The 16,501-nt window shown below is 38.2% G+C and overlaps 1 protein-coding gene across 1 annotated transcript; it reads left to right on the top strand.

Annotated features, from left to right (window-relative positions):
• Positions 1 to 15,230: 15,230 nt before the first annotated feature.
• On the top strand, positions 15,231 to 15,584 carry LOC141619115 (uncharacterized). Its single transcript, XM_074436141.1, has one exon. It carries the CDS (start codon positions 15,231 to 15,233, stop codon positions 15,582 to 15,584), a length of 354 nt encoding a protein of 117 aa, XP_074292242.1.
• The last annotated feature ends 917 nt before the right edge of the window (positions 15,585 to 16,501 follow it).

The raw sequence follows: 16,501 nt of genomic DNA, 5'->3' as shown, positions 1-16,501 counted from the left end.
TTTTGCATAATAGTGAAAGAAAAGGAAATACAAATGGAAGATCAAATCATCACTAATAACGTTAATGAAGCACAAAGGTAAAACATACAAAGGAAAAAGGATGAGAAAAAATAATATACATTGGATGTATTACCTCACATTTTATTTGTTTTTGAGCATATTTGTATTTTTTTTCCTGAGCTTATTACCTCAAACTTTATTTCTTTTTGAGCATATGTGTATTTTTTCGGATCTTATTAAAGTTTAAAAGTTAGATGTAAATTTTTTTTTTGTTAAAACTCAAATTTAACTAAGTTTGTATGTAATGTTTTGAATTTTATTGTAAATTTTTTGAGCTTAATGTTTTATTGAATGAAATCAGAAACTTTATAGTAAAACTCATAATTTTTAAAACAAAACTCAAAAACTTTATTATAATGCTTAGAAACTATAAAAGTGGTGATAGTACATCGGATGTATGATCCACTTATTGGAAAAGAATTAATCATTCAAAAAGTCCTTTTAAATTTTTCTACGAACGAAAAAAAATTAAAACTTACATAAGAAACAAACATACATAACAATAACCATCTACGAGAAAACATACGCACAAGAAAGCGTAAGTCTCCTGTAAAACATATTTACTATTAAATATAGTAAGACCATCAGTTTAAACCAATCAACGATGTCCATTTTAATTTTATTGTTTAATCTCTAATTTTAAATTATCCCAAATTAACTGTGTTACATGACAAAATGTTTTACAATGTTGAGAGTTAAGTGTTATGAGAAGGGTTAGGGGTCATGTATGAGGTCGACCGGGATGGTGGTTATGCTGGAGGTACGGTGTGGGATGTAAGGGATGGTGGAGGCAAGAGGGGGTAGGGTAGTTGGAGGATGTGGGATATGGATTGCAAGGTGGTGTTTAGTTGTGGGGCTGGTGCGATAGGGGTTGGGAGGGACGTCGTGGTGGGTCTATTGGTGTGTCTCGATCGAGTTAGTTGGTCAGTGATGGCGAACATTGTTTCCAGACGTCCAGGTGATGGTAGGTGGAAGAGGAAATGAGAGAGAAGGTAGACAATTAAGAGGAGAATAAAAAAGAGGGGTAATATGATAAAAAAAAAATGTACAATAATGAGTAAAATAAAATGTATATACTGTAAAAAAACATGTTATGAAATCTGTAATAATTTTATATCAACTTTTCAGATTTCACCTCTCATAAGTTAAAAAAAGCTCAGGGGAAAAAACACATTACTTCGAATAAAATTAGCAATATAAACTTATCAAAAACATATGGGTAGACAATTAATAATTTATTAAATCCAAAAAATACGTAAGTTTTTTAATAATAATTTTCATTAACACCCGTGCAGTGCACAGGTTCGAAAACTAGTTATAGTTCATTGCTTCAATCACCCATCATGTTTAGACTTGTTAATTTGATTGACACCCTTGTTAGCATGTTTTCCATGATCATGAGTGAGTAGTCTCCTAGCTAGGGTTAGTGGGGAATTTGGAAAATTACTCATGGGGATAGATCCGTACTTAATATAATATATTTTCATATGATTGCTTGCTTGTTGTAGTTTCAACTTATGCATATGTTATACTTGGCGAAATGCTTGATTGACAACCTAGCATGAATCTCTTATCCATTCAACAAGACTTGTAAAATATAAACCAACTCAGGGCTTCTTAGACCATGCATATAGTTGAATAGGAAAAAAATTAAGTCGACTTGTAGGTGTTGTAAAGTCTTGAACGACTCGGCTCCGAGACCTAAACCTTCCTAGGAATTGTAAGATATAAATAACTCGATTCCACTACAATAATATTTTGCTTCCATCTATGAAACTTGTTTGTTTCATCTTCACCATGATTCCCCTATAACCCCATGACACCCTAATGCCTTTTATCAATTGCTTACATTACCATTTACTTTACTTTCTTTGCTTTTCAATTTATTTACTTTTACCTTGCCTAGTAGCTTAGATAACCATCTCAATCAAACTAAATTGTGACTCTAAGGGATAACTACTTGAAATCGAAAACTTAATCCAATACTCGTCCATTGGGATCTGACCTTTACTTACCGCTCTTCTAAGGGTAGTTTGTGTAGACTATAAATATTGTTTGAGGGCGTACAATGACACGACCCATCAGGCCTCTTTCTCTAAATCAAAGGCACAAGCTAGTGCCAACCATATTCAAGCTATTAGCCTTACGGGAAGAACTTCCAAAAGGCCTCAACGCTCTAGTCCAAGAGCATTTGCTGAAATAGGTGTACCTACACATACGCCTTAGAAATACTTATGGCCCAGGGGAAACTGAACCCCATTGGCCCAACTCCTAAACCACCGTTGGAACAACGAAATAAATGGTACAAGCCTGACGCATATTGTGCATACCATCAAGGCAAATGACATGACAGGGAAAACTATTTCCGTCTCAAATATGAAATACAAGATATGATCGAGAGTGGAACACTCCCAATCCCGACAGTTAAGCCCAACAACGTGACTAAGCCATTTGGTGATCACGCGAATGTTGTATTTGTCGAAGACAATATTGATATGACCCATATGATCTGACCCGTATGCCGTCTAAAAGGCTTCTTTGTAGGGAAGGAATTCATTGATTGTTCAAAGTACATTTGAAGCTCGAAGAACGAAGTTCAATTTGGGGATTTGTTATCGATTTCACACCATACATTCTCCAGTGCGGGAATTAAATCCATGGAATCTGGGACGATAATGAAGATGATATCTACCTTACCAAAATGGCAGTTATCCCACAAACCCAAGATGAATTCTTGAGGCCGAGAAAGGATGTCCATAAATCCACCTCCGTTGCCAAGAATGTTCCAGATAAAGTATTTTCGGAAGAACCTACCGTAGTCAAGGTACTTAGTGAAGGGTCGACCTCAGAGGCCTCCCTCATTAAGAAGTTCCAAAAGACTAAGGCAAATGCCACAACTGGGAAGCCAATCTCGAAGCACCAAATAATAAAAGACGTCTATGACAAGCTCACTACTGCCGTGAACTTCCTAGGGATCCGAAATCCGGTCGCAAATATCGATGAAGAGATGAACATGGTAATGAAGGGAAGATGATCCCAACAATGGTTATTGAAGTTGCAGCAAGAGAGAGAGGAAAACAGGAAGAAGTTAACCTCGAACTATCTAGTATTCATCAAGTATCCTCCCAAATACATAGTCCTCCATGGCACGGACGAGAACTCACTCGCATTTAAAGTTGGGTCCTCAGAAGACCTAATGGTAGGGTACATATTGCCATGTTATGGTTGGGATGCCACAGAAATAAGCAAAGTTACCAAGGCTTGGCACCAATGGTGGTTTAGATCAGCAAGGAGAATGTCTTACCTAGAGGAGAAGACACGGGTGGATATAGATTACTACTGCATCACATAACAGAAGTTATATTGCCCTTAGAAGGAGAAATGTTCAAACTAGATGATTCCGAATCTGAGTCTGAATATGAATCCGAGTCTGATAAGAGTCCTAAGTTTGAGTCTAAGGAGTCAGGTGTGGAAGACACCCCCTCCAAAGTCTTTCCTTTCATTGCACGTCCTTCTAATTACGGTATCCCGGGGCCTATCTCGAGTACCTCTGTTGTCTCGCCATAGACCTCTGATCAGTTGGCTCAAATGTCAGCGTGTTTCGCGCAATTTCAAATTAATAATTAATCTGATAAACCAGTTTGCTTACGACTTGTATTATCTACATCGCAATTCAATTTTTTAAAATAATTGCTTTAGTAGTGACATTGAGAATGAGGCCGAAGGCAAATAGGTTGAAGAGGATAAAGAAGAGGTGGAACCACCTCCACATTTGGTTAAAGGGTTAGAAGAATATGACCAAAGAAAATCAGTGATCGAAGATACCGAAACTATCAATGCGGGAACCACCTTAGAACCACAAGAGCTTAAGATATTGTAATACCCCGTATTTTTATATAATATAATTAATTAAAAGGATATTATTTTATATTAATTATTATACATTTTATATTACAAATATGTCGGGAAAATAGTTGAGTCGATAATTACATTAAACTATCGTAAGTTAATTAAGACGGGTTTTATATTGAATTCGAAAGGTGAGCTAAACCAGTTGAGCTGGCCCAATAACTGTCCAGTCCATTTAACCCTAAGCCCATTAAACCTAATTAACCCTAACCCTAAAACCTAAACCTAATAACCCTACCCAACCCGCCTCCCTCACCTCACACTCCCTCAACCCGCCTCCCTCCTTTCATCAGCTCCAACTTCTAACCTCACGCAATTCGAGAGAGAGAAATAGTGTGTGGTTGTTGACTACGCAGCAGGGAGGAGCTAGGGACCTTTGTCGACAACCGTGGGTGGCCGTGGTGGTTGCTGTGGCGGCAGGAAAAGGGTAAGTGCACAACCTTCACCTCTGTTTTCTTCTTTTCTGTCGGGCTTTTGGGGGTTTTTCGTGTCTTGTTTGGGCATTACTGGTGGTTGTTGGAAGAGTAAGGGAGTAGGGTGGTAAGGGGCGAGTGTAGTGGTGGTGGTTAGGGCGGTTGTTGGTGGTGATAGTGGCGGAAAAAGGCAGCAGCGACAGGGGGTGGCAAAGGGGTTAGAACACGGGTTTTCAGGCGAGTTTAGAGGGGTAAGGTTTGGGTGGCACCACCGTGGACTAGGGGGAGGTCGAAACGGTGGTGCTGTGGTGTCTGTGTGCGTGGGATGGCAGCGAGTTGACTGGTGGTTGTTGGGCAGTGGTTAGTTAATAGTTGCGGTGGTGGCAGGTTGAGAACGAGAGGTGTTGGTGATGCGTGGTGGTGAACCAGGCCAAATGGCGGCCTTGGTTTGAACCGCCGGCGGCAGTCGACCCCAGTGGGGGTGGTTGTTGGTGGCTGGGTTGAAGTGGGGACCACGACTGGTGGTTGTCGCGGTGGTATAGGTGGTGCGCGAGGAGAGTGGGTGCGTGTGAAGGGGGTACAGGCTGTTTTGGGTTTTGAAACGGGTTTTTCATAATTTAATCGTTATATTTCGTATTGGGTCGTATTCTAAATTAATTAATTAATTCCCGAGTGCATTAAAATTATTAAAGACGGGTTTGAGTCGGGATGTTTGAATTGTTTAAAGTTGATTCGGGTATTTCTTAAATCATATAATTCGTTTAATCTTTTATTTATCATATTAGTTATTTAATTTAATTCCCGAGTCTTTTAAATAAATTATTCCCGAGACATTAAATAATTTATTTAATTTAATCCCCGAGTCGTTTAAATAATTAGAGATGGACTTTGAGTCGGGACTGGTTAAAATGGAAAGTTACTATATCGAGAAAGTTTCTATTTTGGGAGATTTCTATATTTAGTAGTTAGTAATTATAAATATTATAATTGTTCTAGGTGACGGATTCGTGAAGGATCGATAATCAAATTCATTGCTTTACTTTCTGGACTGCTTAAACTGCTTAATTGGAATTGCTGGCACTTTGAGGTAGGGAAATACACTTGTCCTATTATCGTCGTTGTTGAATTGTGTTGACTTGATTCCTGGTTGTTGATTTACGTTATCATTTATATTCGGAAAGGTGATTGACTGATTTGACCGTATTGAGTATGATATCACAACATCGGGTAACTGGCATGACTTTATGATTTATCAGTTCAGTGATTTATATACACATTGCATTGCATTAATTACTGTTGAGCATTTCATATGCATTGGAGTTGGAGGAGGATGTGGTGGTGACGATATTGAGATACGATGTGATGTTGTGATAAGGCCCAGGCGGGTTCTGCAGGACTTGCCCTGGTGTCCTCAGCTGTTGAGCTGGCAGATCGGCTTCGGTCGATATATAGTCTACCGGGGATCGGTATGGCTGGGCGTTCCGGGGTATGAGATTTGTGTGATGAGTTGAGATGGAGATGGAGGTGACGGAGTATCATGCATATCATATTTTATTGTTTTATTGTTTTCCCTACTCAACCTCGTGGTTGACCCTGTGTATTCGTGAACACCTGTGATGAACCGTTTTATGGGGAGCAGACTTGACAGGTTTAAGAGATAGGACGGGAGCTTGATGGGCGTGAGACACTGGATCAAACGACTTAGTAACTAGATCATCATCTAGAAGACTTTCACTTTTATTTATGTCAGTTCTTGTAATTTGAGTTGAAAAGAGGATTTGTAATAATTAAGTTAAAATATTATATAAATTGCCTTGGAGTTTAATTTGTTATTCACTACCTCGGGAAACCGAGATGGTAATAGTCCGTTTTATTAGAGAATGTCTTGACGAGGACTTCTTTTATAAACCGGGGTGTTACAAAGTGGTATCAGAGCGAACGATCCTCAGGCCTAAACCAATGAGCCCAATGAACATAGGATGTGTCTAAATAAAATGAACCCCGGGATAGAACTGTTAGGAGCACACTACGGTAAGGTATGAGTTAGGGGCCCCCTCACACCGAACCAGTGGTCCTCTCAGTTGAACCGGAAACCATGAGTGTATACGAGAGAAAGGGTAGGAAAATAGCTTGAGGTTGAACAGGAAATTCATCTATCGTTGCCTAAGTGTTAATTGATTGATACATTGATTATTGCAGGACAACGCTACGGTAAGTAAGTTGTATGAATGGTGTGCTGATAGTACTATTATGTCTAGTAATATGCGGTTATGTGATCCCAAAGCCATGCTAGTATAGTATTGTGTTAGTAATAAGAAACACGATAGAATTTCATATCTTTAGTCATCACGATCGTGATTTAGATGTAATGAGTAGATCGAGATGCAAAAGGATTCTATGGGGTATATGTTGACGTAAGTACAGTGTGAGATCTAAGTTGGTATGGGTTAGTATCAATAGTGTGGTTGTAAGAGTCGGAACATAGTAAATGAAAGACTTAGTGATGAGACTCGTTTTGTTTGATTTTACTCTTTAATTGACCTTACTACCATTTCTTTTCTGTTTATTGCCTATCGATGAAAATTTTATGAGAGATAGCCTCGTGAGTTAGTGTTCATTTAGCGTTGGTTTCATGCTTATAAGATATACGGATTAGGAGTAATAAATATTTTAGCGAGCTGTGGCTAGGAAGTTCCTGTGCAGAAATGTTCGACCAACGATTTTGTGAAAATCCTCATTTAAATTGTATTAATAATTTTCGCATAATTCCAACTCCATCGATCGGAAGATTCGCATATGTTTTCAAATTAATAAGCCACGAAAAATCTTGATGTTTCAATATTAAATAATAAATTTTGCAAACTGACCCAAGTTTTGAACCAATAGCTGTCACATGTTTGATTGGACCAACTGAGTTGTAAAATTCTTTAAAAATGAAATTCTTGTGCTGTAGACCTAATTATTTTTTTTTTCCTGTGTTTTTTTTTTTTTTTTTTTTTAACTCTCTGTGTTTTATAAAAATAATATGAATCAAGTTTTAATCGAACGGTTATTATTCATGATCTTTGAAAGTTACAACGTGAATCATGACTTGTAAAATGTGTGTTCTAGGTTGAGTTTCAGATAGTTGTTTGAGTAATTCATGAGTCTTAGTAATGGGAATTTATAATGTTTTATATAACGATAGTAGCACGCATGTTCAGTAGTATGTATTTTAACAAGTGATAAAATTAAAACTTAGTTGATAACATTGTTGGCATGATAGTATGAGTAAAATTGGATAGCTTAATTTGATCTTTAATCGAGGGTGAAATGTTTATACGAGTCCAGTTGTTTGCATATTTTATATACATTTGGCATGTCGTAATATCTCTGGTATGTTCATCATATTTGCATAGTGGTCGGATATATAGATAAATATAAAACCATATTGTCATATCTTTGTAAGTTGATGGTGTTAAATATTAATTTAATTGTGCTAATATACTCACATGAGTAATTATAATAATTACGTTAAATGTTTACACATGGGTGGTGGTAAGGATTGTGTCTAAATGTTCACACGTGTAGGGTGTCATCTGAGTTCTAATGTCTTCCATATGAGTTGTGTGCCCATAGTTATAATTATTATCTTCATCGCATTAAAAGATTTCATTTGAACCTAAACCTATGACACGATAATAAACAGTGTGTTATTTCTTATTGGATATATTCGTTATTATATTGACATAAAATGCTAAAGTGATTTTGCAATTGTAACACGACATTTGACATATCTATATTCTCGAGTCGTTACTATCAATTATATTTTAAATAAAGATTGTTTATGATAATTATATTAGCAGTTATAATGGGATAACCCTTTTTATGATTCACATGATATACATTGGTTTAAATGATAGTCGTTATAGTTACGTTTAATTGAGCCATGAATATAACTGAGTAAAGAAGTGCAACTAAAATCCTGATGATTGAGGTAATAGTCGTTCATTAGTAAAGATAGGACTGAAATGAATAAGATGAACCTGTAAATTACGATATATGGGTCGACACCTAAGCTTGTTTTGTTTAAAGGAATTGAATTAAGTTTATCTGCTTTTGAGTTTCGTAGTAAGCTGTAAATGGATTCTATGACGGCCCTGTTATAAGATTATGTTAAGAAAATTATTCACCGTCCAGTAGGAAAGTAAAAGTTTTTGAAAATAAAGTTAAATTTTGGTCATATGAGTATAAATTCGGAATGAGATTTCCAGCCAGTGTCTGGTGGTATGGTTTCATGATATTGCTAGTCTGGAGTAATGAAACAAGAACGGAGTCATAAGTAGTGGGTTAAATTAGCCATGTTGTTCGTTCATATAGCGGATCGGTGGGTTGTGGTTAGTTACGAATGTCAAAACGGGAAAGGTAATGTGATAATTTAAGTGAGTTACGTGTTAACACGGTAAGTTGATATTAGCATGATATGTAAGGGATATTGGTAAAATTGGTATAGTTAAATACATTAATCTTTGTGTCATGGTGTTGGGTGCAGTCTAAATATAATTAAAACCAAGAACGAAAATTTTATGTATGATAGTCTTGTATGTTACCTTTCCAATATCGTTGTTTAATCACTTGTGTGACTCGACCAATAAGTTATAAAATTTGCCAATCAATGTGCATTCGTCATTCATGAATAAATACCAAACCTTTGCTATGAGGATTAAAAATATTTCTGGGACGATAAGTACTGCGAAACTGGTTGTCTTCATTTTTATCGGTGATTCTGTGTCTTGACCTAAATCTGAACAATTAAGAAAAGGAAAGTCAGATCGGACCTATTAGGTTATAAATTTTCAAAAATCGAGTTATCAAGTTTTAACCCTAATTCTTTTCTCATGTTGATTGATTCCCTATGTTTCTAAGGTATGAGATTACAATGATTGATAAAATAAATAATTACTAATGATTATACGGGTAACGGTAGCTTCCTTGAGAGAGCTTGCATATCGATTGTCTTTGGTAAGGATTAGTTAATTTAAGCGAGAGTTGAGAATCTTTTATCCTCTTTCAGTTGTTAGCAGTAGTTGAGAACTTTGGTAATAATAATGAAGGTTACGAGGACGTAACCATGTTTTTAGTTGGGTAGGATTGTAAAATCTTAATGTTTAAATTGCACTTGTTTGTGGATCGTGGTTTTGATCAAGTTGATATATCGTTATGGGGTACCTACGCAAATGAGTTATATATTCTGTTAGTTGGTTGAGGTGAAAAAGGGGAATATAGTTAAACTACTGGTATTGAGTTTGAATTATGGGGCCTTTGTGCCGAGTTACGTTTGCGGTCCAGTGCGACCATGGTTATTGAGTTACTTGAGTTTGAGATCGGAATTTAGATGGAAGATGACGGTGTTCTCAGATGATTATATAGTTGTTATATATTTGTGTTCGCAGGTAGTTATTAGTTGTAGTTAATTGGGTTAAGTGAAGATGAGTTAAACTTCGGGACGAAGTTTATTTTTAGGAGGGAAGAATGTAACATTCCGTATTTGTTATGTTTAATTGATGTGTCAAAAGTGTGTGTTAACCGTGTTAGAAATGCGTGACGTCCGTATGTACGATATACAATACCCTTTTGAGGTTTGGGTACGGGAGCGAACTTCGGGACGAAGTTCATTTTAAGGGGGGAAGACTGTAATACCCCGTATTTTTATATAATATAATTAATTAAACGGATATTATTTTATATTAATTATTATACATTTTATATTACAAACATGTCGGGAAAATAGTTGAGTCGATAATTACATTAAACTATCGTAAGTTAATTAAGACGGGTTTTATATTGAATTCGAAAGGTGAGCTAAACCAGTTGAGCTGGCCCAATAACTGTCCAGTCCATTTAACCCTAAGCCCATTAAACCTAATTAACCCTAACCCTAAAACCTAAACCTAATAACCCTACCCAACCCGCCTCCCTCACCTCACACTCCCTCAACCCGCCTCCCTCCTTTCATCAGCTCCAACTTCTAACCTCACGCAATTCGAGAGAGAGAAATAGTGTGTGGCTGTTGACTACGCAGCAGGGAGGAGCTAGGGACCTTTGTCGACAACTGTGGGTGGCCGTGGTGGTTGCTGTGGCGGCAGGAAAAGGGTAAGAGCACAACCTTCACCTCTGTTTTCTTCTTTTCTGTCGGGCTTATGGGGGTTTTTCGTGTCTTGTTTGGGCATTACTGGTGGTTGTTGGAAGAGTAAGGGAGTAGGGTGGTAAGGGGCGAGTGTAGTGGTGGTGGTTAGGGCGGTTGTTGGTGATGATAGTGGCGGAAAAAGGCAGCAGCGACAGGGGGTGGCAAAGGGGTTAGAACACGGGTTTTCAGGCGAGTTTAGAGGGGTAAGGTTTGGGTGGAACCACCGTGGACTAGGGGGAGGTCGAAACGGTGGTGCTGTGGTGTCTGTGTGCGTGGGTTGGCAGCGAGTTGACTGGTGGTTGTTGGGCAGTGGTTAGTTAATAGTTGCGGTGGTGGCAGGTTGAGAACGAGAGGTGTTGGTGATGCGTGGTGGTGAACCAGGCCAAATGGCGGCCTTGGTTTGAACCGCCGGCAGCAGTCGACCCCAGTGGGGGTGGTTGTTGGTGGCTGGGTTGAAGTGGGGACCACGACTGGTGGTTGTCGCGGTGGTATAGGTGGTGCGTGAGGAGAGTGGGTGCGTGTGAAGGGGGTACAGGCTGTTTTGGGTTTTGAAACGGGTTTTTCATAATTTAATCGTTATATTTCGTATTGGGTCGTATTCTAAATTAATTAATTAATTCCCGAGTGCATTAAAATTATTAAAGACGGGTTTGAGTCGGGATGTTTGAATTGTTTAAAGTTGATTCGGGTATTTCTTAAATCATATAATTCGTTTAATCTTTTATTTATCATATTAGTTATTTAATTTAATTCCCGAGTCTTTTAAATAAATTATTCCCGAGACATTAAATAATTTATTTAATTTAATCCCCGAGTCGTTTAAATAATTAGAGATGGACTTTGAGTCGGGACTGGTTAAAATGGAAAGTTACTATATCGGGAAAGTTTCTATTTTGGGAGATTTCTATATTTAGTAGTTAGTAATTATAAATATTATAATTGTTCTAGGTGACGGATTCGTGAAGGATCGATAATCAAATTCATTGCTTTACTTTCTGGACTGCTTAAACTGCTTAATTGGAATTGCTGGCACTTTGAGGTAGGGAAATACACTTGTCCTATTATCGTCGTTGTTGAATTGTGTTGACTTGATTCCTGGTTGTTGATTTACGTTATCATTTATATTCGGAAAGGTGATTGACTGATTTGACCGTATTGAGTATGATATCACAACATCGGGTAACTGGCGTGACTTTATGATTTATCAGTTCAGTGATTTATATACACATTGCATTGCATTAATTACTGTTGAGCATTTCATATGCATTGGAGTTGGAGGAGGATGTGGTGGTGATGATATTGAGATACGATGTGATGTTGTGATAAGGCCCAGGCGGGTTCTGCAGGACTTGCCCTGGTGTCCTCAGCTGTTGAGCTGGCAGATCGGCTTCGGTCGATATATAGTCTACCGGGGATCGGTATGGCTGGGCGTTCCGGGGTATGAGATTTGTGTGATGAGTTGAGATGGAGATGGAGGTGACGGAGTATCATGCATATCATATTTTATTGTTTTATTGTTTTCCCTACTCAACCTCGTGGTTGACCCTGTGTATTCGTGAACACCTGTGATGAACCGTTTTATGGGGAGCAGACTTGACATGTTTAAGAGATAGGACGGGAGCTTGATGGGCGTGAGACACTGGATCAAACGACTTAGTAACTAGATCATCATCTAGAAGACTTTCACTTTTATTTATGTCAGTTCTTGTAATTTGAGTTGAAAAGAGGATTTGTAATAATTAAGTTAAAATATTATATAAATTGCCTTGGAGTTTAATTTGTTATTCACTACCTCGGGAAACCGAGATGGTAACAGTCCGTTTTATTAGAGAATGTCTTGACGAGGACTTCTTTTATAAACCGGGGTGTTACAGATATGAACTACCTTAGATCACGCAGAAAGACAAGGGTTCATTGACCTTCTGTTGGAGTTTAAAGATGTTTTCGCATGGTCTTAAAGAGACGTGCTGGGAATTGATAGCGAAATTGCGAAGCACAAGATTCCGATCAAACCAGGGTTCAAACCAGTGAAGCAGAAGCTACGCAGAATGCGTTCTGAAAGGTCTTTAAAAGGTAAGGAAGAAATTGATAAACAGGTTAGTGTCGGGTTCATCAAAGCATCGGAATATTCAGATTGGGTTACCACTGTAGTGGTAGTACCGAAAAAAGATGGTAAAGTTTGCGTGTGCGTGGACTTTCGGGATCTGAACAAAGCTAGTCCGAAGGACGACTTTTCATTACCTCACATCAATATCTTGGTTAAAAATACCGCGAGTCATGCATTACTACCTTTTATGGATGGATATGCCAGTTACAATAAGATTAAGATGGCTGAGGAAAACATGAGTAAGACAACAATCACATCACAATGGGGAACCTATTGTCACACAGTATTGCCTTTCGGTTTGATAAATGACGGGGCAACATACCAGAGAACACCAACGATGTTTCTACATGATATGGTGCATCAGGAAGTTGAAGTTTATGTCGATGACATGATTGTTAAGTCAAAAGAACGTAGTGGCCATCTCGGAAAACTGCGAAAATTCTTTTAAAGATTGCGAAAGTACAACATGAGATTGAATCCACAAAAGTGTGCTTTTGGGGTCACCTCTAGCAAACCGTTGGGTCATATCGTTAGCCACCGTGGCATCAAAGTAGACCCATCAAAGATCAAAGACATTATAGAAATGCCCCATCCCAAGACTGAGAAAGAAATTCGAGGTTTCCTGGGAAGAGTTCAATACATAAGCCGTTTAGTTGCAAAGTTGAAGATGATTTGGGTTGCCGATCTTTACGAAACTAATGGTAGGGAACATGTTATGTGGGATGACCAGTGTCAGGCCGCATTCAATAAAGTAAAAGAAGTGTTGTCTACTCCACTAGTTTTGAGCCCACCAGTAGTCGGGCTGCCATTATCGCTATATCTAACTGTTGCGGATACGGCAATGGTGGCTATGTTAGCCCAAACAGTTGACAAAGAAGAAATAGCTATTTACTACATTAGTAAAAAGTTTGTGGACTATGAAGTAAAGTAAACACCTCTTGAAAAGACGTGTCTGGCCCTAGTCTCGGAACCAAAGATATTAAGACATTATATGCTTAGCTACAGTGTGAGTGTCTACTCCAAAATGGATCTGATCAAGTACTTGTTTGAAAAACCAGTGCTAAATGGAAAAATGTCGAGACGCACCCTCATGTTATCAGAGTTCGATCTCAAATATGTGCCCTTGAAAGTGATCAAGGGAAGGGCGGTTGCTGATTTCCTTGCCGACAACCCAATCGAAGAAACATAAGTCATGGACACTTGGTAATTTCTCGACGAAAGCGTGGTACATGTCGAGAATGACATATGGGATTTGTATTTCGATGGAGCATCGAACTATATGGGATATGAATTAGGTATACTTCTCATCTCGCCAACAGGTGAACATGTGCCCGTGTCCATCAAACTGGATTTCAATGTCATAAACAACGCCGCTGAATATGAAGCATTCTTGCTTGGTTGACGCAGTGCTCTAGACTTAGGTGTGAAGAAGTTGCTAGTTCTTGGAGACTTGTCCCTTGTGATCAATTAAGTGGGTGGGTCATGGAAAATTAGGAGCCAAAGTTTGGCCCCGTATCAAACCAGAATCAATGAATTGGAAATACTTCGAAGATATTCGATATGTTCACTTCCCAAGAGAGGAAAACCAATTTGCAGATGCATTTTCTAAGTTAGCTGCCTTGATCAATATTCCCGACCACATAGACAGTATGCCAATATGTGTCGAACGAAGATCGTCACCTACCTATGTGAATGTAATCAATGATACCGAGGAAGGTGAAACCGAAACCTGGTACACAACCATTTTGAAATTCAAGGAATAAGGAGAATATCCTCCCGACCTTGACACACGTAGAAAACGCGCCCTAGGAATGTTATCCGCCAGGTTCATTAAAACGGATGACGACCAATTATACAAGAAAATGACTCAAGGTGTTTTGTTGCGATGCATCGGTAAACCGAAAGTTGAAAGGGTTATGGAAGAAGTCCATGACGGTGAATATGGGCCACACATGAATGCCCATATTTTAGTCGGCAAGATCATAAGGCTTGGTTATTATTGGACAACGATGGAAAACGATTTTTGCAAATATGTCAGGCATTGTCACAATTGTCAGATATTCACAAATGTACAGCAAGTGGCACCTTCTATGTTATACACCATGACGTCACCATGGCCATTTTCAACCTGGGGAATCAACATCATTGGAAAAGTGCACCCATCAGGAACTAGAGGGCATTGTTTTATCCTTGTTGGAATTAACTACTTCACGAAGTGGGTAGAGGCTAAGTCTTACAAAGTGTTAAAAGCGAAGCAAGTAGCATAGTTCATTCAGAATAACATCATTTGTCAGTACGGAGTACAAGAAGAGTTCATCAATGATCATGAAACTCATTTCCAAGCTAAGACCTAGGTTATAAATGAAAAGTATAAAATCAAACATCACAAGTCATCACCATACCCACCACAGACGAATGGTGCAGTAGAGGCTTCTAATAAGATAGTTACAGGCATTTTAAGAAAGATGTCCGACAACTATAAACATTGGCCAGAACATATACCCTTTGCATTTGGGGGTATAGAACATCAATTAGAACAGCCACGAGAGAAACCCCGTATTAATTGGTATATGGAATGAAGGCGGTCCAACCAGTTGAGTTAGAAGTACTATCCCTAAGGATCCTCCTAGAAAGCCAGGTTTCTGAAGCAGATTGGGTTCAAGCAAGATATGATTCACTAGTCAGGCTCGACGAGCGGCGTTTGAACGCATTGTACCATGTCCAACTCTACCGGAAAAGGATAGAGAGAGCTTTCAACAAAAAGGTGAAACATAGGGGAATTAGTGAAGGAGATCAGGTTCTCAAATCAGTTAGAGCTTTGCTACCAATTGACCCGAGGGGTATGTTCAAACCAAATTGGGCAGGCCCTTATTTGGTAAAGAAGATTTTGTCGGGAGGGTCGGATGCCAAGGGACGAGTATTGTATTGATTTATCGGCAGAAACTGGGGATTTTGATTCGGTCTTAACTTTGTCATCTAAGTTAACTAATCAAAACAATATTTATAATCTCAACTAACTACTCTTAGTAGAGTGGCAAGTAAGGGTCGGATGCCAAGGGACAGGTATTGTATTGATTTATCGGTTGTAGAAAGTTATGTCTTAGGGTGTCACAATTTGGGTTGAGTTTGAGGTTTGCAAGCTAAACTACTTAAGAATGAAATATAAAGAAATGAAAGCAAAACAAAGCAAGTAAACAAATAGGGTTTGTAAACAATAGATTAAGGCACTAGGGTGTCATGGGTTTATAGGGGAATCATGGTGAAGATCATACAAACAAGTTTACATAGATGCAAGAAAATTATTGTTGTAGTGGAATCGAGTTATTTTATGTCTTACAATTCCTAGGAAGATTTGTGTTCCGGAACCGAGTCGGTCAAGACTTTACAACACCTACAAGTCGACTTAGTTTCTTCCTATTCAAATATATGCATGGTCTAACAAGCCTTGAGTTAGTTGATATCTTACAAGTGTTGTTAAATGGATAAGAGATTTATGATAGGTTGTTAATCAAGCATTTCATCAAGCATAACATGTGCATAAGTTGAAACTACAACAAGCAAGCATTCATATAAAAACATATTAAATTAAGTATGGATCCCCCATGATTAATTCCCCTAATCTCCAATTAACCCTAGCTAGAAGACTACTTATTCATGATCATTGTAAACATGCTAACAAGGGTGTTAATCATCTAACAAGGTTAAACATGGTGAATGAGCAAACCAATAAACAATAATTAAGCAAAGGGTAAAAGATATTATACCAATATCAGGATGATCTAATTAATAAGTAGAGAATAATAGAAGAAAACTTGATGGATGATGAAGAGTCGTCCGTTCTTCAAT

Source organism: Silene latifolia, chromosome X, assembly GCF_048544455.1.
Source record: "Silene latifolia isolate original U9 population chromosome X, ASM4854445v1, whole genome shotgun sequence".
In the NCBI taxonomy this organism is placed as follows: Eukaryota; Viridiplantae; Streptophyta; class Magnoliopsida; order Caryophyllales; family Caryophyllaceae; genus Silene; species Silene latifolia.
This window is presented reverse-complemented; position numbering and strand designations above follow the sequence as displayed.

What these genes read in the sequence shown, in the direction of transcription:
- LOC141619115 (XM_074436141.1), top strand. Translation starts at nt 15,231, where the DNA reads ATGAAGGCGGTCCAACCAGTTGAGTTAGAAGTACTATCCCTAAGGATC.